This window comes from Eretmochelys imbricata, chromosome 3 (genome assembly GCF_965152235.1).
Source record: "Eretmochelys imbricata isolate rEreImb1 chromosome 3, rEreImb1.hap1, whole genome shotgun sequence".
NCBI lineage: Eukaryota > Metazoa > Chordata > Testudines > Cheloniidae > Eretmochelys > Eretmochelys imbricata.
Genome location: NC_135574.1, coordinates 157,036,167 through 157,059,891, shown reverse-complemented (window position 1 = coordinate 157,059,891; position 23,725 = coordinate 157,036,167). Strand labels below are relative to the sequence as shown.

General features: G+C 44.4%; 1 protein-coding gene across 3 annotated transcripts in view; it reads left to right on the top strand.

Annotated features, from left to right (window-relative positions):
• Positions 1-23,725, top strand: part of COQ8A (coenzyme Q8A) — a 97,422-nt gene that overhangs the window by 50,937 nt on the left and 22,760 nt on the right. For all 3 annotated transcript variants that reach the window (XM_077813665.1, XM_077813664.1, XM_077813663.1), the window contains one exon: positions 12,123-12,197. In XM_077813665.1, coding sequence (XP_077669791.1) covers positions 12,123-12,197 — 75 coding nt within the window. The remainder of the gene's footprint in view (positions 1-12,122; positions 12,198-23,725) is intronic.

Sequence of the window (23,725 nt, the reverse complement as noted above, 5' to 3'; positions counted from 1 at the left end):
AGACTTGTTAGTTGTCCTGATTAGGAGTTTTCTTCAAGAAGACATGACCAGCTTAGGGCATGATCCGCTGTTCACTTTTGCCTTGCTTGTAAATGCCACATCAGCTCCAAACTGTAGATGGCCTCCTGCAGGAATTGTGGTATTCACAGAGCAGAATCAGGCAGAAGTGGCAAGCCAGGTCAGCCTGTCTGCTGTTCAGAGAATTAAGTGTGACTCACTAAACCAGGAGTACTCAATAGGCAGACAGCAGGCCAAATCTGGACTGCCAGAAGCTTTTGAATGGACCGTGGAGTCTTTTTATTTACTTATTATCATTGTTGTTTTCATATTATTTTCTCTGGAGTCTGGACCTTGACTATATCTTGACCAAGAAATTTGGACCTTGACAAAAAAATAATTGTTGACCCCTGCACTAAACCATCACCAATAGCTGAGGTCAGCAAAGGAGGCCCACAGTAGCTGCTCCCATCTCCTTGCACATGCCCCTGTCTCTCTGGAGGTTCTGAATGGCTATTACTAGCCTTTGAGGAGAGGGCAGCAAAGGTCTTACATGGCGTTCATCACTAGTACTGGATACCCCACAAGTCTTCTGGATGTCATCTCCTGTCTCACAGGAGTGTTGTGAGAAGTATTACTCCTGTTTTTATATGCAAGGAGCTAAGGCACTGGGCACATTAAGTGATTTGTGCAAAGTCGCAGAGGAAGTCTGTGACTGAGATGGAAATAGAACTCTGCTGAGAGTCCTAGACCAGTGCCCCATCCAGTAGACTAGCTTTCCTATCAAAGAAGGCAGAGTAAGCATAAGGCAAAATAAATGCCCCACTTCAGAGCTCAGACTAGTAGATCTGCTGAAGAGTTCCTGTAGCTACATGGTGTTGTCTCCCCTCTACATTTCCTTTCAGCTTGCACTCTCAATACAAGATGTGCTAGAGACAGGAAGACTGCACCTGGGGTGATCTAAAGAGAGGTACCAGTTACACTGCTAGCGGTTGGGAACTGCTGCAGAAAGGAGTCTGAGCTATGCTGCAGAACAGAGGCAGGGCAGAAGAGACAAAATGTTGAACAGTGAAGGGGAAGCCCGAGGGTGACTATACCTCAGAGATTAAATAACACCACATCTACTTTGTTCTTATATTCCTTAGACTGTTGAGCGATCAAGGTTGTGTGAGAACAAGAGTGCAGTGATCTGGCAAAAACACTTGGCATTGGGATATGATCCTTTTCTGTTCCATCAGCTGCCTGTTACAATACTTAGCAGTGGTAGTGGCTTTGCTATCCCTGTATAGAAGGATCATTGCTATTGTCCATTGGAGTCTAACCTGAATTCTAAAAGCAAGGAAACTATCAGTGAGTTCTGAGTTGTTTGTTCTCCCTGAACTTTGAGAGAGGTCTGTACATGGCAATGATCTCATTTGAAGATGCATATGGGATGGGGAAGAAATTTTTAGAGAGTATTTTTTTTAATAGGTGGGATAGGTTTCTGCTAGAGAGATGATTATGGATTAAAAAGATGTGGAGTCTACAGAGTGGCATTTGACCTTTCTCTAACTTTCTTGAGGAGGGACAGTAGCAGTTTAGTTCTCATTTTATTATGAGATGGGAAACGTCTGATTTATTAGGGAAGGATGGGTGGGGAGGTGAAAACCTAGGTTAGATTTCAACTCTCCCTAGAGCAGTGATTCTCAGCCTATTTACCATTACGCAGCTCTCTACATAAAATGTAGGCCACATCCACACTATATACTACTTGTATATACAGGCTGCAGCTGTGTGCTGATTGGGCCGCGGGTTGAGAACCTCTGCCCTAGAGTATACTGAACTGAGTACCGTTGGAACTGCCACTTTTCTTTCGTCTCTTCCACAATAAACCAGACAGGTGCCTTTCTTTTCCCCTTGTGAATTTTTGAACAAGTTGGACATATTCTGGAGAACATACTGATCTTCTAGCTGTCTTATTGGAGCCCTCGTGCCGAAATGGGAACGCTTGAGGTTTCCGTAACAGAGGGTGTTAAGTACGTGGTCTGTTGCTGTGAGCTTGCCTGGAATCACAGCCTTTCTGGGAGAAGAGGTGTAGACTGCCTTAAAGTTTGAGGATTCTTCCCTGCAGTGTGTGCATAGAACGCTATGAACTAATTGGAATTTAATGCTGACTATATAAGTAAATTCCTTCATTGAACTTCGATCTCTCCTCGCATGCATTATACATATATTGGTTCTGCTGAGCTTAGTGTGTAATTGAGGGTATTAAATCCTAGAAATGTCCAGTGGAGTCATTCTAGCTGTAATTAGTTTCTGAGCAACTTGCCACAAAGTACAGGCGCAACCATAATATATGGGGTCTGTTCTTTTTATTGTAATACAAATATTTCCAGGACTGATGATTACTTTGTTTACATTTTTGGGGGGTGAATTTAGTGCTCAGGAAGCTAGTAGGAATCAATGCCAGTGGCTAGATTCGTGCTGTGCAAAGCTGTCTCACGCAGATGGTCAATCTGTCCTGCATTGCAGCACACTGTATAATGCTTGCAGTGTACAACATGACCATACCCAGAGCACATGCTGCTAGAGGGGAAAATACCTTTCACTTTCAGAGCTTGGCAAGCTGTGCATAGTGGTAGCAAACTGTTAAGCATCCATCAACTTTGTTTTGTCAGTTGCTCAGTGAGTGCATTCGTTTTGAACAGACCTGCTTTCAGGATGGCTCATGTTTTGATTTCAGTTTGTAGCATAATGGGAACTAGCAGACACCTGGCAATTGTTTAAAACAATACACTGGTGGAAAAGAAAGCTGTAGGCTGTAGCCCTGAAATTACCCATATGCCTGGATAAAACCATAGATGACAGTTACATTTTATATTTTTCAGAGTGGTAGTTGTGTTAGTCTGTATCAGCAAAAACAACGAGGAGTCCTTGTGGCACCTTAGAGACTAACAAATTTATTTGGGCATAAGCTTTCATGGGCTAGAACCCACGTCAGCAGATGCATGGAGCGGAAAATACAGGCGCAGGTACAAATACATGAAAAGATGTGAATTGCCTTACCAAGTGTGAGGTTAGTCTTACCAGACAATTCAATTGACAGCAGGATACCAAGGGTGGAAAACTAATTTTTGAAGTGGTAATGAGTGTCTGAAATGGGTCACTCTCATTACCACTTCAAAAATTATTTTTCCTCCCTTGGTATCCTGCTGTCAATTGAATTGTCTTGTTAGACTAACCTCACACTTGGTAAGTTTTAGAGTAGCAGCTGTTAGTCTGTATCCCTAAAAAGAAAAGGAGTACTTGTGGCACCTTAGAGAACAACAAATTTATTAGAGCATAAGCTTTTGTGAGCTACAGCTCACTTCATCGGATGCATGCAGTGGAAAATATAGTGGGGAGATTTTATATACACAGAGAACATGAAATGATGGGTGTTACCCTACAGACTGTAACAAGAGTGATCAGGAAAGGTGAGCTATTACCAGCAGGAGAGCGCGGTAGAGGGGGATACCTTTTGTAGTGATAATCAAGGTGGGCCATTTCCAGCACTTTACAAGAACAGTGGGAGGGGAAATAAACAAGGGGAAATAGTTTTACTTTGTGTAATGACACATCCACTCCCAGTCTTTATTCAAGCCTAAGTTAATTGTGCCCAGTTTGCAAATTAATTCCAATTCAGCAGTCTCTCGTTGGAGTCTGTGTTTGAAGTTTTTTTGTTGAAGAATTGCACTTTTAGGTCTGTAATCAAGTGACCAAAGAGACTGAAGTGTTCTCCGACTGATTTTTGAATGTTATAATTCTTGACATCTGATTTATGTCCATTCTTTTACGTAGACTGTCCAGTTTGGCCAGTGTACATGGCAGAGAGGCATTGCTGGCACATGATGGCATATATCACATTGGTAGATGCGCAGGTGAACGAGCCTCTGATGGTGTGGCTGATGTGATTAGCCCCTATGATGGTGTCCCCTGAATAGATACATGGGCACAGTTGGCAATGGGCTTTGTTGCAAGGATAGGTTCCTGGGTTAGTGTTTTTGTTGTGTGGTGTGTGGCTGCTGGTGAGTATTTGCTTCAGGTTGGGGGGTTGTCTGTAAGCAAGGACTGGCCCATCTCCCAAGATCTGTGAGAGTGATGTGTCATGCTTCAGGATAGGTTGTAGATCCTTGATTTGATGGAGAGGTTTTAGCTGGGGGCTGAAGGTGATGGCTAGTTGCATTCTGTTATTTTCTTTGTTGGGCCTTTCCTGTAGTTGGTAACTTCTGGGTACTCTTCTGGCTCTGTCAATCTGTTTCTTCACTTCAGCAGGTGGGTAATGTAGTTGTAAGAATGCTTGATAGAGATCTTGTAGGTATTTGTCTCTGTCTGAGGGGTTGGAGCAAATGTGGTTGTATTGTAGAGCTTGGCTGTAGACAGTGGATCGTGTGGTGTGGTCTGGATGAAAGCTGGAGGCATGTAAGTAAGTATAGCTGTCAGTGGGTTTCCGGTATAGGGTGGTGTTTATGTGACCATCGCTTATTAGCACCGTAGTGTCCAGGAAGTGGATCTCTTGTATAGACTGGTCCAGGCTGAGGTTGATGGTGGGATGTAAATTGTTGAAATCATGGTGGAATTCCTCAAGAGCTTCTTTTCCATGGGTCCAGATGATGATGTCATCAATGTAGTGCAAGTAGAGTAGGCGCATTAGGAGACAAGAGTTGAGGAAGCGTTGTTCTAAGTCAGCCATAAAAATGTTGGCATACTGTGGGGCCATGCGGGTACCCATAGCAGTGCTGCTGATTTGAAGGTATACATTGTCCCCAAATGTGAAATAGTTATGGGTGAGGACAAAGTCACAAAGTTCAGCCAGCAGGTTTGCCGTGACATTATCGGGGATACTATTCCTGACGGCTTGTAGTCCATCTTTGTGTGGAATGTTGGTGTAGAGGGCTTCTACATCCATAGTGGCTAGGATGGTGTTTTCAGGAAGATCACTGATGGATTGTAGTTTCCTCAGGAAGTCAGTGGTGTCTCGAAGATAGCTGGGAGTGCTGGTAGCGTAGGACCTGAGGAGGGAGTCTACATAGCCAGACAATCCTGCTGTCAGGATGCCAATGCCTGAGATCATGGGGCGTCCAGGATTTCCAGGTTTATGGATCTTGGGTAGTAGATAGAATACCCCTGGTCGGAGTTCTAGGGGTGTGTCTGTGCAGATTTGTTCTTGTGCTTTTTCAGGGAGTTTCTTGAGCAGATGGTGTAGTTCCTTTTGGTAACCCTCAGTGGGATCAGAGGGTAATGGCTTGTAGAAAGTGGTGTTGGAGAGCTGCCTAGCAGCCTCTTGTTCATATTCTGACCTATTCATGATGACGATAGCACCTCCTTTGTCAGCCTTTTTGATTATGATGTCAGAGTTGTTTCTGAGGCTGTGGATGGCATTGCGTTCTAAACGGCTGAGGTTATGGGGCAAGTGATGCCGCTTTTCCACAATTTCAGCCTGTGCACGTCGGCGGAAGCACTCTGTCACTCCATTCTGTTGTTTCGACCTTCAGGAGGAGTCCACCCAGAATCCTTCTTTTTGTAGTGTTGGTAGGAAAATCTCTGTGGGTTAGTATGTTGTTCAGAGGCGTGCTGGAAATATTCCTTGAGTTGGAGACATCAAAAATAGGATTCTAGGTCACCACAGAACTGTATCATGTTCGTGGAGGGGCAGAAGGAGAGGCCCCGAGATAGGACAGATTCTTCTGCTGGGCTAAGAGTATAATTGGATAGATTAACAATATTGCTGGGTGGGTTAAGGGAACCGCTCTTGTGGCCCCTTTTGGCATGTAGTAGTTTAGTATCCTTTTTCTTTTGTAGAGAAGCAAAGTGTGTGTTGTAAATGGCTTGTCTAGTTTTTGTAAAGTCCAGCCACAAGGAAGCCTGTGTGGAAGGTTGGTTTTTTATGAGAGTATCCAGTTTTGAGAGCTCATTCTTAATCTTTCCCTGTTTGCTGTAGAGGAAATAGCTCACCTTTCCTGATGACTCTTGTTAATCTGTATGGTAACACCCATTGTTTCGTGCTCTCTGTGTATATAAAATCTCCCCACTATATTTTTCATTGTATGCATCCGATGAAGTGAGCTGTGCTCATGTAAGCTTATGCTCTAATAAATTTGTTAGTCTCTAAGGTGCCACAAGGACTCCTCGTTGTTTTTTACTCCATATTTTGACACCAGTGGACTGTCTCTCTCTTCCCCCCCCCCCCCCCCCCCGAGGTGCTGAGCAGCTTCAGCTCCTGTTGACTTCAGTGGGAGCTCTGGATGCTCAGCACCTCTGAAAATAAGCCCAGGAATGTATGGATTTTGTTATAGAAGGCTGCCAACTATTCAGAGGTAAACAGTCAGGTAGTGTAGGTCTAAAACCACAGCCTTTGGGGTGGGTGGGTATGTAGAAGAAGTTTGGAAAAGCAAATATTAATAGATTTTCTTGAAATTAGTGTCTTGTTAGGTCTAATCAATCAATCCCATGCAGTATTTGTAGGCTTGGCAAGATTCAGTATTTTTTCCTAATTGTAACTGTTAAGATAAAATTTTTATTTTTTAATATTTACAGTTGCTGGAAATTAAGTAGGGTGTAAGATTGGGGTTTAGGGCAGTGTTGATAGTGGGGTACAGGCAGCTCCTAGTGGCTCCCTGTATGGCCAAGGGGCCCAAGACACCTGGGGTGCAAGGTGTTGGGGAGGCTGTGGTCTGGGCATGGCAAAGCAGAGACCCCCAGCCAGGAAGCAAGGAGGAGGGTGGGAGCCATCCCTGGGTACTGCTGAACAGTTCCTGCTCAGGGATGGCTCCCACACTCCTGGCTGCTGAGTGAGTGAGCAGGGCCTTCATGGTGGAGCTGCAGAGGCTCTCTGTAGTTGGGTGGTGACATCAGATCCCTGCAGGCACAAGGGGTAGGGAAAGGTGGGGAAGGGCAGCCTGCGCTCTTGGCATGGTAGAGCAGAATCCTAGGGCCATGAGGAGGAGGAGGACTTAGCCATTCAGCACCAAGGTGGCCTCCCCTGTGGTGGGCACTTTATCCTCACAGTCCTGGCTGCGGGGTCTCTGTTCTGCTGGGCCAGGACAGTAGCCATGCGCCTGCAGGGATCCATTGTCACTGGCCCTGCAGAAGCTCTGTGAGCCCATTGCAGTCCAACTATCACATGAATGAGGGAGTGGGTCCATGATAGCAAGGACTCTGCACTGCAGCAAGGCCAGCGACACCTGATCCCTTCAGGGGCAAGAAGGGGAGGCTGCACTCCCACCAACTGTTATTGATCAATATCTTTTTGTCGATTTCAGTCTGTCAGCTGATCTTTACCCACATCTATCTGTTTATATCAAATCCTGCCAAGCCCAAATATTTGCAATATTTGCTTGGTCATGTTGCCCATAACCCTTGTTGTGAGCTAAGAAATACCCTAAAGAGCCCATAAACAATGAATGCTGAATGAGTTTAGTGAAAAAGGAAATGTAGTGTTTTAAAAATAAAGCTCAAACTAGTCCCTAGTGTAATTCTTTTGTAGTCAATGGAGTTGCACACCAGTGATGAATTAGGCCTGTGCTCTTAATTTTTTAATTTTGCAACTTTCCAGTAAATAACACAGGAAGGGGAATAGAGAGAGACATAAAACTGTGAAAACTCAAGATTTAAAAAAAATGGTGTAAGCCTCAAGGACCAGTGAAAGGCACCAGGTCTTGAGGAGTGGACTGCCTGATGTGCCTTTCATGGGAATAAGAGTCTTCAAGTTATTTAAAATATTTTTACTAGGTTGTTGCTTGGCTTGTTTGCTTTCTTGATGAATAGAGTGGGTTTGCAGTACAGTCAGTTACTGACTTTGCGGACTTTGTTGCTGTATAGCAACAATCAAAGCAGCAGGATCCCACCCACCCTAGGGGCACTTTCTTCCCTCCCCCACTGTGTTTAGACCAGTTTTGTATATTGTCTTATTCCCTGTTACATTTCCAAATAGTTCATTTTATCAGCAGACCTGCTGTGGGGTTTTTGCACTGAATTTCAGTATAATGCTCATAGGACAATAACTCAGTCAGGCTCAGACCACCACAGTAATGCTTTTATAGCCTTTAAGTCTTTAGGGGCTGGAGTATGAAAGAACAGCTAAGGCTTAAGCTTGCCTAAGCCTATGTTTTGTTTTTTTCCTTCTCCTGTTTTGAGCAGTTGTTGGCTGACACTTGTTAGTGGTTTTCTGCTAGAAAATCCCACAGAATTTTCCAATTTAAGAAGAGCTACCTTTAATAAACTCCTTTTTAATCCCTGGTTTCAGAGTAACAGCCATGTTAGTCTGTATTTGCAAAAAGAATAGGAGTACTTGTGGCACCTTAGAGACTAAATTGGTTAATCTCTAAGGTGCCACAAGTACTCCTTTTCTTTTTTTTTAATCCCTTGCTCTATACAGTGTAAATCCTTGCAGCCTTTTTGCAGGGTGAATTGTTGTGTTGTACTTTTTAAAATTTGGATTAGAAACTCTTTAGGGTGTGGGGTGAAGAGCACTAGGCCAGATTCTGATCTCAGTTGTACTATCGTAAAGCAAAAAATACTTCTCAGTATGCTAGAATTGCTCCTGATTAACACTGGTAACTGAGATAGAATCTGGTCCCTAGTCTTTCATTTGAGTGGGATACTGTAGAGACAAGTTAGAGCCAAACTAGTTCAGAATTGCAGTAGCAATAAAACAGAGCTCTTAATGGGAGTGTTACCAACAGATCTGGTGCTGAATGAGCTATATCTTGGAGCTTGACATCAGCACTCCTTCACAACCTAGAAAATTGCCTTTTGGTAAGGACTCTTTGCTCTCTTTAAATCTTCCTGTCTGATTCTTTTTGCTTGGTACTGTTCTGTAATATAGTGCTTGCTATTTTAGGTGTATCACCTAGAGAAGGAGGAATTTTTCAAGGAAAGGTTTTATAATCAGAAAATGCTGATTCATTAAGAAAGTTTCTCAGGTCCATGTTGGGAAGGAGGCCATAGCCGATAACTCCTTCTTGTCTTGGACCTCAGAAACCTTCCCAATGAATTGGCATTTTCTGATCTTTAAAAAACCTTTCCTAGAAAAATTCCTCCATCTGTAGTTGGGAGACCCAGGTTTGAGTCCATGCTCTGTCTGATTCAGAGGTGTCTTTTTGTTTGTGGTTTCTCTTGTGGAAAAACTTTGAAAGGTCTCCATCTTGTTCCAGTATGGAATGAAAACAAATTCTGAAACCAGTATTTTTCATGAAATAGAATTCTTGTTTTCTGCCCATTGCTAGTGTCTGCACTCTACTGGATGGAGTCTGACATGTTTGAGTGTCTTCATGTTGTCCTTCAGTGGCTCTAATAGTGTTCCCTCTAATTTTTCCCACGCATATATGGAATACATTTTATGTGCACCAGTATGGAAGTGATGTGTCATATTGGTACAATAATGTGACACATCACTTCCATGTTGGTGCACATAATAAAATTCCTGGGGGGGGGAAGGATTTGGATTGTGGAAAGGGGCTCCGGGCTGGGGATGCAGGTTCTGGGGTGAGGCCGGGGATGAGGAGTTTGGGGTGCAGGAGGGTGCTCCAGCAGGGAGAGAGGACTCCCACCAGCTCTCCCCACAGCAGCACCTGGACTGCGGGGGAGAGGCACCTCTCCCTGCTGCAGCAGCTTCAGGGCTGGAGCCCACCTCTCCCTCAGCTGCGGCCGGTCTGGGCCAGGGCTGGGGAGGGGGAGCAAGAGGGGTGCCCCTCCCCTGGCTGTGGCAGATCCTGGCCAGGCGGGTTTCCTGAGTGCCTCCGCAGTACTAAATAGGCTGCTGCGCTGCCATGCAGCTTACAGGGAACTTAGGCTCTAACCTTTATTGTCAAGTTGTGCCTGGTTGGGTATGTTTGGTTGTGGGAGCAAAACAGCCTTGGTTTTATTCCCTGCTATCAGCTGCTGAGGCTTTATGGCTTCACAGTTATTCAGCATGAGGAAGGTTATTGTCCTGTAACTAATTATCTGAGAAGTTTATTACTGTTTATAGCTTCAAAATGCTTACCTTTTTAAAAACATGTTGAGATCCTCTAAAAGATGCTATTAAGTGCAGAGTTTTATTATTTAACTTACGTGCTTCATATATTATCAAATCTCAGTACAGGAGGTTGAAAGTTCAGTTTGAAAGTGAACTGCCTTATCAGAATAAAATATGTAAACAGAAATGAAATCAGTCAAAGAAAAATAGTCACTGCTGGTTAATGTTTAGTAATAAGCCACTGTAATGTCACTGGAGCTGCTTGTGGCGATGCCTAAACTTGCACTGGTATTTAGGTTGTGGAGAGGTTAATGTGTGAGATAAAGGTGGAGCTATGCTCCAAGTGGGGTTTAAAATCTTGCAGGGAATTAGAATTAATTGGGAGGAAGGAGAGAGACCCCTTATGCCAAGAGTGTCAGCTGGTTTGTGCCCATGTTTGTTAAACTGGTGCCACAGAACTTTTTTATTTTTGATACACAAGTACCCTCCTGTCTCCCAGCACAACCGTATTAGTTGCCCTTGTGTGTCTGTACATCTGTTGTCTGGCTGTTTTGTATCAGTGCACTATGGGAAACTATCCCATGGTGCTCAGCAGGGGCTAGAGTTCTTGGAGGACATGCATATGGAACATCTGCTAGCCGTATGTGGGGCAATGCATTCTGGGATATTCTGATTGCAGAGCTGGGATGTAGGGCTGGCTGGCTTGGTTAACTTAATACCATTGGGGTCCCGATTTACGCAGCAAAATAAATGTTACAATCTGAAATAAGGAAGGAAGGAAGCCAGCCCATACCCCTAGCAAAGGTAGTGTGCGGTTATCGCCATAGCTCTTGAAGTCCCACTTAGCTTATGGGGGGGAGCACTGATTTAAGTGCTGCACAAGTTCTTGAGGAGACAATTACAGTACAGGTGGCATTCATAGATTCCAAGGCCCAGAAGGGACTGCTCTGATCATCTTAGCTTGACCTCCTACATCAGTGGTTTTCAAACTTTTTTTTCTGGCAACCCAGTTGAAAAAAATTATTGATGCCTGTGACCCAGCAGAGCTGGAGATGAGGGGTTTGGGGTGTGGGAGGGGCTCAGGGCTTGGGCAGGGGGTTGGGGTGCAGGGGGGGCTTGGGCTGGGGGTGCAGGCTCTGGGATGGGGATGAGGGGTTTGGGTGCAGGAGGGGGCTCTGGGTATGGGGGGGTCAGGGCTGGGGCAGGGGGTTGGGGTGCAAGCTTATCTTGGGCGGTTTCCAGTCAGTGACACAGAGGGGATGCTAAGGCAGACTTCCTGCCTGTCTTGGCATCGCAGACTGCGCTGTGCCCCAGAAACAGCCAGCAGCAGGTTCGGCTCCTAGGCAGAGGTACCAAAGCGGCTCTGCACTGCTCTATCCTGCAGCCACCACTCCCGCAGCTCCCATTGGCCAGGAGCCAGTGCTCGGGGTGGGGGCAGCACGAGGACACCTGTGTTTGAAAACCTGCAGTTTGAAAACCACTGTCCTACATAACATAGGCCAGACCTTGTTAAACCATGTTGATGGCTTGGACACAATTGGCATTTAGACCCAACAATGTTGCTACCTGTTTGAGTGTGATTGGTTGTCTTATTGTGTAGATTTGGCTTAAACCTCTGCCCTTACTATTGAAACTTCGCTAGCAACCTTTGCGTCTGAACGTTTGCAATTTCCTTGACGCGTGTGAACTATTATCAAAAGCAGTATTGTAATCTGCCTTCTCAAATAGCCTTCCTCCAGGGTGATGTTTTAAAGCCTAGCTACAACTGGAGTGTGGAACCCTACTGCTTCACTCTTCTGCAGCATGCTTGTGAGCTGAGTATTTTAGAACTCTTAAGTCAATAATAATATAGCCCTGATATGCCAGAGTGAATGAAGAGACCTAGGAGAAGGGTGGGTAATTGTTAGCTTATATTATCATAAAAGCCAGACTCTTGTAATCAAGTTACTTTTGTACATTTATAAATGCTAAAGTCTTGTCTCCCCATCTGTAGGGAAAGCTAATATTTCTGCAGTCCATGCAGTCGGGGCTGATTACAAAAGAGCTCCCTCTCAGTATCCTCTGAATGTATTAAATGGCTTAAGCATATACAGATGGCATTTTTGTGCTCATTCACCACTGACTTGCTTTTTTTCATCTTGTTTTAAAGGACTAGCTTTTGGTCTTGGCATTGGGGCCTTGGCAGAAGTTGCAAAGAAGAGCCTTAGACCTGAAGAACGCAATGGTGAGCTCTCTGGTGTGCTTGTTTTGAACAGAAAACCTAGTTGCTTTCTCTTTTTTTAGGCATTCTCTACTGTGTAGAAGAATAAAATCATGAGGTCTGTAAAGGCTGTGACTCTGATGCAGTATGTGAGGAGTGGCGTTTTTTTTTCCCCCAGTTTCTTTTGGTTGAGTTAATTTCTTTTTAACCTCATAAGGTTTGTCTAAACACAAGTTGTACCGCTTTGCCAACTTACCTTGTATGGACACAGCTAGATGGGTGTAAAGGCGCTTCAACTGATATAGCTTATTCCATAAGGAAAGGGGAGTAAGCTCTTCTGATATAACTATTCAGGTTAAAAAAACCGAAAAAACACACCCCTGACTGAAATACTTATACCAGTACAAAAATGGAGAGTAGACCAGGCCTTAATGTCTGAAACCATGTGGTGTTAGTGGTTGAAGTAATAAAGACTTGCTTGACCTTCAGCAATATTCTATCTATTTGATATTCAGGTGATGACTGCTATAAAAAAACATGGGAAAATAATTTATTCAGACACTAAATTGGCATTTCACTTCTTTCAGTATCTTTCTCATGACTATTCTATAGACATGCACAAAGAAAGGGCTATGTGCCATACAAGCAAGTTTATACCAGACTTTGCATTTCCTCCTGTCTTCCTTGTTTCATCCCCAAATTTAAGAAAAGGGATACTGTTTCTGGGTATGTCTCCTTTGCCCACTGACATTGGTCTGAATTAACATGTTTACTGCTTTTTTGCACCTGTATTCTAGCTGGGAGAGTTGCTGCCCCACGTGATGGTAGGGAACAGCTAGTGCAATCCATAGCACTGAGGTGCAGAAGATATGAACATGATATTTTTTCCTTCTTTGGAAAAAAGCAGCTTACTCAGGGCTTGTGGCTAGGTAGATATTCTTGTTTGGTTTCCTATCCACAAAAGCTTGGATCAGATGCAGCATCACTTTCCATGAAGTTCCTGCCTGCCATCCAATATCCCTGCTGTTATATTTGACTTGACACAATGGGGGTCTTGGTACCACTCACGTTAACAGAGTTGATGGTGTAGCCAATGTTGGAGCTGAGCATCTTTCTGGCTCTTGCCCTTTGGTTCCGACCACTGTCCTTGAAATCCTGGCTTTTGTAACTGGAGGCTCAGTATTCCTAGAAGGAAATGAGTCTGCTTAGATCTAAGATGCTTGGGCAGTTGTGTGTCATATCTATAGTTTTTTGTTTTTTTTTAAATTGAGCGGGGGACAGGAATGAACTGGACATTGGTTTACTTGCAAGTTCCCCTCATGTGATAGGGAGGGAAGGATGGATGGGGGACATAACTAAGAAAATGACGCCTGATCTGTGTGTGTGCATGAGGTTCCCTTTGTTAGTTATCATTGACCTCCTATATAAAACTCATATGCTGGCATAGGGCAGCACCATCCCACCCAGCAGTGAGATGGCCCATTCTGGGAAGCCACTCCAAACACCTCTTTATTTTCTTAATCACCTCAGGAGCTTCTTCATCTCAGATTTATTTAATACACTTAGCATTACAGCAGTGCTCGGAGGCTCCAGTCAGATCAGGGATCCCATTGTGGTAGGTACCATGTGAACAGAGTAAAAGATATTCCTTACTGTTAAGAGTTTACAATCTGGAAGACAAGATGCAGCAAGTGAGTGCAATAGTGGAAGAAACAGGGAAGAGGTTGATATTACAGATCATAGTTATGTAGCTTTGCACTGTAGCTAGTCCTATATGGATTCAGTTCAGTTAAATATTGGATATCCCTATTGACGAGGTGGTAGCTTTCGGTGGGCATTGTGGCAATGGTGGATCTTGAGGGATTTGGAGGACAGGATAGTGGTGTTATGGATTAATTTGGGGAGGGTGCATTCTTTGCACTAAGGCACTTGTGGGAAGCGGCGGGGTGGTACAAGGAGGCTGCTATTGCTGACTGAGAATTTGATCTGGGGAGGGGGACAGGAAAAGTGATGCAGTAAGAAACTGAGAGCAAATGAGTAGATGGGGACTAAGCTGTAAAGGTTCTTGAAGATGGCAAACAAGAAGCTTGTATTTGTTCCTGTGGTGAAGAGGGAACCAGGGCAGGGATTGAAAGAAGCAATAACCTGGTCAGAACAGGCCAGGATGAGGTTAGCAGTAATATTTTTGAACTGAGTGGGGAAAAGTTACTGCCAGGAAGTCAGAGATAGGGTTTCAGTAAAAATTGGAAATGAGGACCAGAGTGCATGCTAGTTTTATGGGCAGTGAGCAGGCCAGGTATTTAAAGGTGTACCAGAGGAAGATGAAGCCATTTCCAAATCTTCTAGATGTGCAGGTCTGGAGAGAGGATGGTATCAAAGATTATTAGACTCAGAACTCAGTGCCTCCCCACAGCCCTTCTGAAGGCTTGCTTATATGGATCCTCCATGTGTCTTAAATGAGCATCCTGAGGTATGACAGTCTCATGGAGCTGAATCTCTTCATTCCCAACCTCAGCACTGTCTGCCTCTTAAAGTGATAGAATTGGAAAGTAAACGTGATCACGTGGGGGCAGGGAGGTGAGGGTGAAGAGGGGAAGGCTTCCACAACCAAGTTTGATTTATGTTGTTGTTGTGGCACTGGCAGTTTCAATAAGGTAGACTTCTTATCAAGGGCAGTTGGCTGCAGGCTGTCACAAGGAAACCACCCACATCCTTGCTGGATTCTGCATGGCTCTAGAAGGAATTATTTTGTACAGGGGATCTACAAACTAATACAGCAGCCTCATGGCCTCTAAGCAGTTAAACAAATTCATATGCCTTATATCTGTTGTTGTGGCTTGTTTAAGGAGTTTAAAGGAGGTCAGAGATTCATGGTAACAAAACTTTCTTTTGGACTTCTCTACCAGTTCTTCCACTTTTAACCTTAAAAATATAAGAGAAATGTCATGTTCTTGTTTTGCCATAAATAGCTCTTTTGTTTGCCTTACCTTGGTGTCTGGCTAACCATCTGTCACTGAGGCAAAGGTTACAGAGTAAGTTAGATATGGGAAATGCTTTTAACCATTGCAGACTTTGTGCAGTGGGTCACCCCTGGGGCCATATCGTAAGCTCGCTCCCACAATATCTGATCGTTACCTGACCCAAAGGTGGATCGGGTGCAGACTGTCAGAAAGGAGATATGGTGGGGGGAGATGAGGACAGGGCTTGCAAGCCCTTTTATTCTGGGTCCATTATTTAACTTCCCTTGCTCAGTCTAATTTGAGGTGCTTTGAAACTCCCCATGAGGATGGCCAGGATTGTCACTGTGTGGGGATAGATTCCAATTCTGCCATGTGCCTTGCTAGGAGACCTCTGATATTCTTCTATTATAGTCTCTCCCTTCCTAAGCTTTATGAGACAACATGGAACTCCGCTCTATTGTCTCCAAAGTTTTCCTGACCTCCCTCTCAAGCAGCCCATGAAGTTAGTCACAAGTAGAGTCCAGGTTCAGAGGATTGACTCCCTTGTCATATTTCACTCTTGTGTTAGACTATTTTTTGCCCTCCCTCCTCCTCTTTTTTTTTTTGGTTAGGCCGCTGCTTCTGCTTCTCCTTCCAGAGCCTGTTACTTAGGTTGAGAGGCAGATTGCTTTCTCTGCCCAGTTGTGGGGTTGTGAAATTGATAACATGGAGGTGCAGCAAGAGAGACTTTTGATTACAGTGCACACAGAGCAATAGCATTACTTGGATCTTGCACAGCTGCAGCCCCAATAAACATGGCATCATTTCAGACCCTGCATCCTTTCCAGCTAGTGCTTGATTCCAATGTTGTTGATGCTGATCATATGCTACATGGATGCCTTCTTTTGAAGAGTGTTCGGATACCACGATGATGGGGGTGAGGAGGGCTTGTAAGCAAAGACACGAGGAGTTTCTGCAGTAGCATTTGCCCAAAGCCACATCTAAGAAACAGAGACCAAATACTTGCCCACTCAGCTGTGACCATTTCTTGTGATGCATTCAAGTGTGTTTACTTTGGCTTTTAAACAGACTTGATCACTTCTTAAATCTTTCAGATGTTGCCATTTCAACTTGGTCTCCACAGAAACATCACTGATGTAGACTGCCTAGGAGCTGCACATTAATCTGCATGTACCCTATCCATAACCTCTCTCTGGCAAGTGCCACTGATCTTTGGTTCCGTTACCTGGTTGCAAGCCATGAGATAGAGAAGGTATCATGAACTCCTTTGTCTTTGGGCCTTGTACCAGCATATCACAGGGTTGAATCAAGTACAAAGTGTACTAAATGCTTCACATAGCCTAACTGCTGGGGCCTTCAGCACCTGTTGGTCTGGTTTGGGGTGTGTGTGTGAGGGAAGGATGGGGATAGTGACTTTAATCCCTTTTTCAGGTGGTTAAGTCTAGGCTTCGTCCTTCATGACAAGATTCTCTTGTATCTGAGACTCGTAGTAACTCCTTGTTTCTGGAAAATCAGCATAAGCTTCTGAAGCTTGTATGAATTGGTGTGGAGGAAAATGTATCTCTTATAGTAAGAGAGACTGCATATAGACACATCGATATGGCACACAATGCCATGCTGTTACAAAGGCCTGGATTTATCCTCCACTCCAGTACTACTGAATTCATCTGCTATGCTATCAGTGTGTTGGGTACAATGGACAACCTCTCACTACTGTGTTGTTCTTACTGTGATTGACTGTGGTGGCATCAGTATGATGCTGTAAATGCTTCTTTCCCAGTATAAATCTCTTTCTGTCCTGCTAGGAGGCACCTGCTGCTCTTCCAGGCATACTCAATATATTCTGATCTCCTACTTAATCCTCTCTGCTGGTTTCCTCTTAAGTTCCTTAACTGGTAGAATAAGTACAGGAAACTAAGCCAAAGTGCTCCTAGTTCAGAGGCTTTGCTTTGAAGCGCATATTTAAATCTGTGAGGGCTCTGATTTTTTTTTTCATTTTAATATCCCCAAATATTGCTATGCTTGTTGGACCTACAAGGATGTTGATGAGTGCTGAAGATTGAATCCCTGTCCAGTCAGCTGATGCTACAGTGTGAAGATGGGCCAATCTCTTGGAGACAGAATGGACAGTCTATAGCAAATTTCTCCATGGTATGGTGGTCACTTTCCACCTGTGCTCATCTGTCAATCTCTCATTGCATCCTCTCCTGCTTTCCTCTCTCTATATAAAGGTTTTTTTAAAAAAAACACCACCACAAATCAAAAACTAAAGCCTCATGCAAAGTCCTGAGAGTCCTTGATCTGTGAAAGCAACAGTTGTCTGCAAGGGTTAGTTTTTGGTTGCTCTGACCTACGTTGCACACAGGCACTATCTGGAATATATGTGAACAAACTTGGCTTGGCTTGCAGAATCCTTGAAGGCTTTTGCTTGCAGCACTCATCACCTTGTCTGTCAAGTTGCTTGTATCTGCTGCGAGATGGAGACTATCTCCAGCTTTAACTGAGGAAGGATTGCACTGCTGTTTGTTTATATTTTTCTCCTTGCCAGGCACCTGCTAGCTGGGCACTTGCCAAAGTGAAAATACAAACATTGCAGAATTATGAAACTTGCTGGAGATGATGAGCTTTGAATCTGTTCCTTAAAATGAGAAGGGGAAGGGATTTTTTAAAGAGAAATTGATACTTTTCTGCAACATGCAGAAACTGCAGTTGAGATTTTTTTTGAAAAACTCTAATATTACTTGTAAATTCTAAATGCACTGTCCGTAGCCTGCTCTGTAGTTTGAGCCAAGTACTTATAGTTGTAAGAGTGTCTTAAGCTGGCCTTGATGGAAAATGCAGTGATTGAATAAGGTGGTGATACTTAGGCCTGGGCTACACATGGGGGTGGGTGGGTTCAAACTAAGATATGCAACCTGAAATTGCGTAAGTATCTTAGTTCGACTTACCTGGCTGTCCTCATGGTGGCGAGTCGACCGTAGTGGCTCCCCTGTCGACTCAGCTTACTCCTCCTGCCGAGCTGGAGTACAGGTGTTGATTCGGGATCGATTTTATCGCATCTAGATGAGATGCGATAAATTGATCCCCGATAGATCGATCACTACCTGCTGATCCGGTGGGTAGTGAAGACGTACCCTTCGTGACTAGGGCATTTGGACCAGGCATCGAAGATCTGGGTTTTACCCTTGGCTCTTCCATAGATCTGCTGTGTGACTTTCAGGAAATCATTTCACCTTTCTGTTCCTCTTTCTCCTCTTGCCCTGTCTCTTACCTTCAAGGCATTGATTATCTCCCAGTGTGTTGACAGTGCATAGTGAAATGGGACCTCAATCCTGGTTGTGCCTCTAGGCACAACTATAATATAAAAGATTAATGATCAGAAAAGTGACTCTAACATGTCTCCATACCTGTTTTCTCGTATTCCAGGTCAGAGACTGGTACTGCTTGGGCTAAAGATCTTGCCACCAGCCAGTTTGTTTCCTTTTTTATGTTCATATCTTGCTGTGTTCCTACCACTAGTAATCCTGTCCATTTATCCACGTGTTTGGGTCACACATGATCTCTGCCCCCATTCTGATTAATTTAGCGCAGTGTTTCTCAACCTATTTGCCATTGGGGGCCTCATTCAGTAATACCTGTGTGGCCCCGAGGATGTCCCATGGGCTGCAACTCTGTGCTGATTGGGCTGCAAGCGGCCCACGGTCTGCAGGTTGAGAATCGCTGATTTAGCAGTTGTGCTAACCTCTTCAGCAGAGCTGTACTCCATTTTTTTCACACCCTTCTCTGTTCTTGGTTTCTGAGCCCCTGTTCCATCACACACATTCTCTTCAACCCCCTTCTTTCCGTGTGTGTGTTGTAGGTTAGGATGTGTAGGGCCTGGGGACTCGACAAAGGAGTCACTTTTTCCCTCGAACCATGAACATGTGCTGATAAAGGTGCTATCTGCCTCCTGATGCCCAGGACACATACTGATGCTCTCCACTGCTGAAACCCTAGTTATAGGAGTAGAAAGTGAGGGTCTCCAGGCTTTAGTGCTGCAATTCCTTCAACTTTAAGGGAACCACTTTATAAATAAAATCTTGGCTCTTCTAAAAAGGGAATAACATTGTTATTTCCAGTATGGAGCATGGATGAGTTTCACCGTCTTTGTCAAGCTAGCAAATTAAAAATAGCCCCTTGGGTCACCACTGACCTTCGCAGCAGTCTCACTATCGCTGCACACTGTGTGTATTATTTAGAATGTGTATTTAAAGCACAAGGTTGGCATAGGTGTTGGAACAAAGTTTTCAGGAATAAAAAAAATGAAACGCTGCCTCCAGACAAAATACCCTCCATTTCTGGCAAAGGAGACCTTGGCTTCAAGGTCAATTTTACCTTTATTAATGGCTTAATATTACAGTGGTGCCTTCATTGTGCTAGGTGTTGGGCAAACAAAGAGCTGCTTGTGGCTCTCTGCGTAAAAGGCTAGCAGTCAGCCTTTCTCAGGTAGAGTCAGTGGTGAGCTGAACTTTGTCTCTGGAAATGCTCTCTTCCTTCAAATGGAGGGAGTGACAACATAGCTAAGTTCTAGGCTGTGTCCCCATGTCCCAGAGCTGATGCAAAGCAGACAGTCCTCCAAAAAGAAAAAAAACAAAACTCCCTGTGCAGTGACTTGCTCTGAGGGAACAATCTGTTATCCATTTTTAAATCAATCTAATTGTAAGGAAAAAATCAGCTGTGATCGTTTAGGATGAGAACAGTTATGCAGCTGAGACCAACTTAAATTTGGAGGCGGCTGGGCTAATTCTGGGGTTGGAATGGCGGTTTTAGAATTCTTGGGAACATGTACTCACATGGCTTGCATAGAGAGAAGCTTAGCAGTCAACTTCTGGGGGAGTTGAGTGGTCTCGTGGTTGGAGTACAAGGCTGGGATTCTGGACTCCATGTTGTCTTCCTGTCTCTGCCCCCAGACTTTTCTCTGCATTTTCCCATCTATGAAACAAGGGTGAAGATGCTCACAATCTTCATGACCTGCTTTGAGATCTAGAGATGAAAAGCTGTGTATAAGAGTACAGGGTTATTTCTGTCATTGAGAAGAGCTAGCCTACCTCTTCCGTTTTTGCCTCTGTATGAACTGAAGTGGCTTGAGGGTGTATTCCATAAAATGTATTCAGTCGTCCCTTTAAGCCTGCTTTTTTCCTTTTGTTGTGCCAATGATTCTCTTTCACCTACTGTTCACATAAGGACAGGTTTCAGAGTAGCAGCTGTTAGTCTGTATCCGCAAAAAGAAAAGGAGTACTTGCCACAAGTACTCCTTTTCTGTTCACATAAACTATCTCCCCTTTTCAAGTCACCTTCTGGGCTATGTCCATTTTTAGCACAGTGCATAAACAGGCAACACTTCATTGCTAATGACAAGGCTGACTTATGGTCAGGTTAGTGTTTGTGTGGTTTTTATTTGTTGGAGAGAAACGTGCCAGGAAGAAGTGATGGAGTGCTATTGTTGGAGATTTTTGTTTCTCTGATAAGGTTGTTTTTAAGCTACGAGGGTTCATTAGCTTCTTGGAACCACCTTAATCATTAACTGTTTTCTTAGCCTGCTATATGCAAAAGGGGTGTGTGTATGTGATAAGAAAGGGTGAGATTCAGACAGACACAGGGATTATTCAGTTTTCATGGCTCAACTGTATTTTGAGCCACTTATGTGCTGGATTATTTACCTTCTTACCCTCATGGCTGATGATCTAGAAGCACTTTTTGGCAGGAACAGTTAAAAGCCAGTGATCTTTCGGAGGTGGAGATATTTCAAATTTATCTGAAAGCAGATCTAAAAAACCTCCAAAACTAATACTAAATCCTCTTGGATTGGGCAGGTCCAGGAGACCCTGCTGTCTTTCAGGAGAGAATCATTGAAACCAGGATCCTGAGCAGTGTTCGATTCTAACTTTTCCTGTGTATGCAACAAATGACTGCATGAGCCCCAATTTAAACCTGAGCCTGGTTTCTCTCCCTCCTCCTCTCGGTTCTCTTTCCTGTTCAATCTGCTACTCTAGTCACTTCTCTTTCATTCCATGTCCTCCACACATGCACCCTCCCACACTCTTACTCTGTTGGGGCAGAGGGCTGAAGAAGTCCTTGCCTCCTTAGCTGGCAACACCAGAAACAGCCAATGGAAGTGGGAGCGGCAGAGTCCAGAAGAGGGCAGTGCCAGGCATGTTCCATGCACATGTTGCCTGCCAACATTATGCACCGCTTAGGGGGAATTCTGATCCTGACCACTTGTGCCTTTGTCTTCAGCAACCATTCTTTGTGGGCCTTAGGCATGTTGACCGGGGCTATGTGAAGGAAGGACTCTGATTGTGCAAGTGCCTGTGTATTTGGATAGCAGGTGCAGGTTTGTGACCTGGTTCTGGCTTCTAAACTGGACAATCCAATGAAAAAGTTCATACCAAACCATGTTAAGTCAGCAGAGTTCATTATGGAACAGCCAGACTTGTCTGGATCTCACCTCTCCTCCAGCCAGCCTGGGTTCCCTCCTCTGTCTAGTTACCTTTGCTCAGCACTGGAGGAGAAGCCTCTCATCCTGCTGTCATTAGATACTACACTGAGTACATAGTACTCCTTTTTGGCTTCAGCAGCTGGTAAGTCTGTTTTCTCCCCCTTCTCTCCCACCAGTGTCCTCAGGTAATCCCTTTCTGTCCAAAATTGGTGTGGTGGTGTGTACACAGTCCATGTGCAGTCAGTGTTGTCTAAACAAATAGCTCATTCTCAGGGAGGAGAGGCAGTGACATGCACAGACCTTTTGTAGCTCTGTGCACAGCCTTATGTTACAAACTTGACTTGCAGTACTTCACTATAACAAACCTGCCTGTCACTTGGCTATAGGAGATTTAACTGGTAGGTTACTCTTTGATCCTTGTTGGCACAGTCCATCACACTGACAGGGGGCTGTGCTTTCAGGGAAGTAGACAAGTTCGGCAGGAGCCATTGCAGATCCTGTGTTCCCAGTCTTGATGTCCTAGACAGAACTGCTCCTTCTTGGCATTTTTTGGCCTCTGGAAGGAAACTTGGGGACTGTGACTTGAGCCGTTAAGCCACTATCTCCCCCTCCTCCCCCGTCCCAAAGGAGGAGTGTTCTCATGGTTTGTAGCAACTAATTGTTACAAACTGAAGGCTTGTCACAGGTGTCTGTAGGAACCAGCAGTGAGCCTGTCCAGTGGCAGGTTTTGCCTGCTCAGTGGGGGAGCTGGATCATGTTGACATTGGGCCTAATCCCTTATGCTTTAATGCTGGTGTAATTGTGAGAGTAAGACCAACAGGATTTGGCTTATCTGTAGGGGAATGGGTCTTAAATTCAGACAGAACAGTGAGATCTTAACTAGCTTGAGCTGTTGCTCTGTTTAAAAAGTATAGTAGAAGTGACAGAAATTAAAGCTAGAGTCCCCAGTTAGGGGATGGCTAAGTTGGCCCCCACAAGTAAATGCATAAAGGGACTGGCACCATAGTGGCTGGAAGACATTCCTCCTCCTACATCATTCTGGGGTTCAGCAGGCCCAGGACCTGAAGACTACATCTCCAATAGAATAAAATGCATGTTGTAGAGTGAATCAAATGAATTCAAGAATTTTTGAGTCTTAAAATAAAAATCAGCTTGGGGTGAAAAGTAGGTAGAACTGAAACATCCTGCATAGTCACAAATACCCGGAATGATAGCAGGCATCTGACTAAGGAATCCTTTGCAGTGAACATCACTGAGTGAGTGACCTCAATAACAACATCTTAACCAAACCCCACAGAGCTGGAATTGAGATGCAGTTTTTCTTAGTTGAAAGGAAGTTAAAGCTGCAAGTATGTACATATTGTCATCTGTTGCAAATTACTTGATAGTATAGAGTGGGGACAGACTTGGTTCTGCTGTTGTATCTGATGGCATAATTGGGTCAGCTTGCATGGGCATTTTGTTCTAACCGGTCTAGGTCCCAAATGAAGAGAAAAGGTTGACAATCTCTGCTGTTCACTAGTCCTAGCGGATGCCATCTCTTTCTCTGCTCTGTTCAGGATGGCAATATCAGGGCGAGGTGTGCTGGTGAAGTGCAGGTGGATTGCCACAGCTTTGTGGTGTGTGCTTTTGCCTAGCTCATAAAGCACCACTGGACTTTTAACAAGACCCATATTTGCCTTTTCTCACTTGTACCCTGTGATGTTTTGGGATCACCCAGACCAGTAAGGGGTTCTGTCACCACCTGCCTTGTAACTTTGGGTGCCTTAATGCTGTGCTGGTGTGACTCAGCCCTGACTCCAGTAGCCATCCTACAAGTACAAGGTCTCACCCTGGCTTCCGCCTGCTCAGTTACTCCTTGCAGGCTGACCCCAGCAGTCCTTCCAGTCCCAACTCTCCCCAAATCCATCTGTCCCAAGCTCTTAACTACCAGACTCTTGGAATTTTCCCTTCTGGTTTGTCACCCCAGAAGGTGTGAAAACAGCTCCCAGTTATCAGTTCATTTTGCCGTGCACACTTCATGTAGTTTGCACACTGAAGACCTGCTAGGGGTAAAAATAAACACAAAGTTTTATTTAATAGAAAAATCACATGTTCAAAGATTAAATAATAAG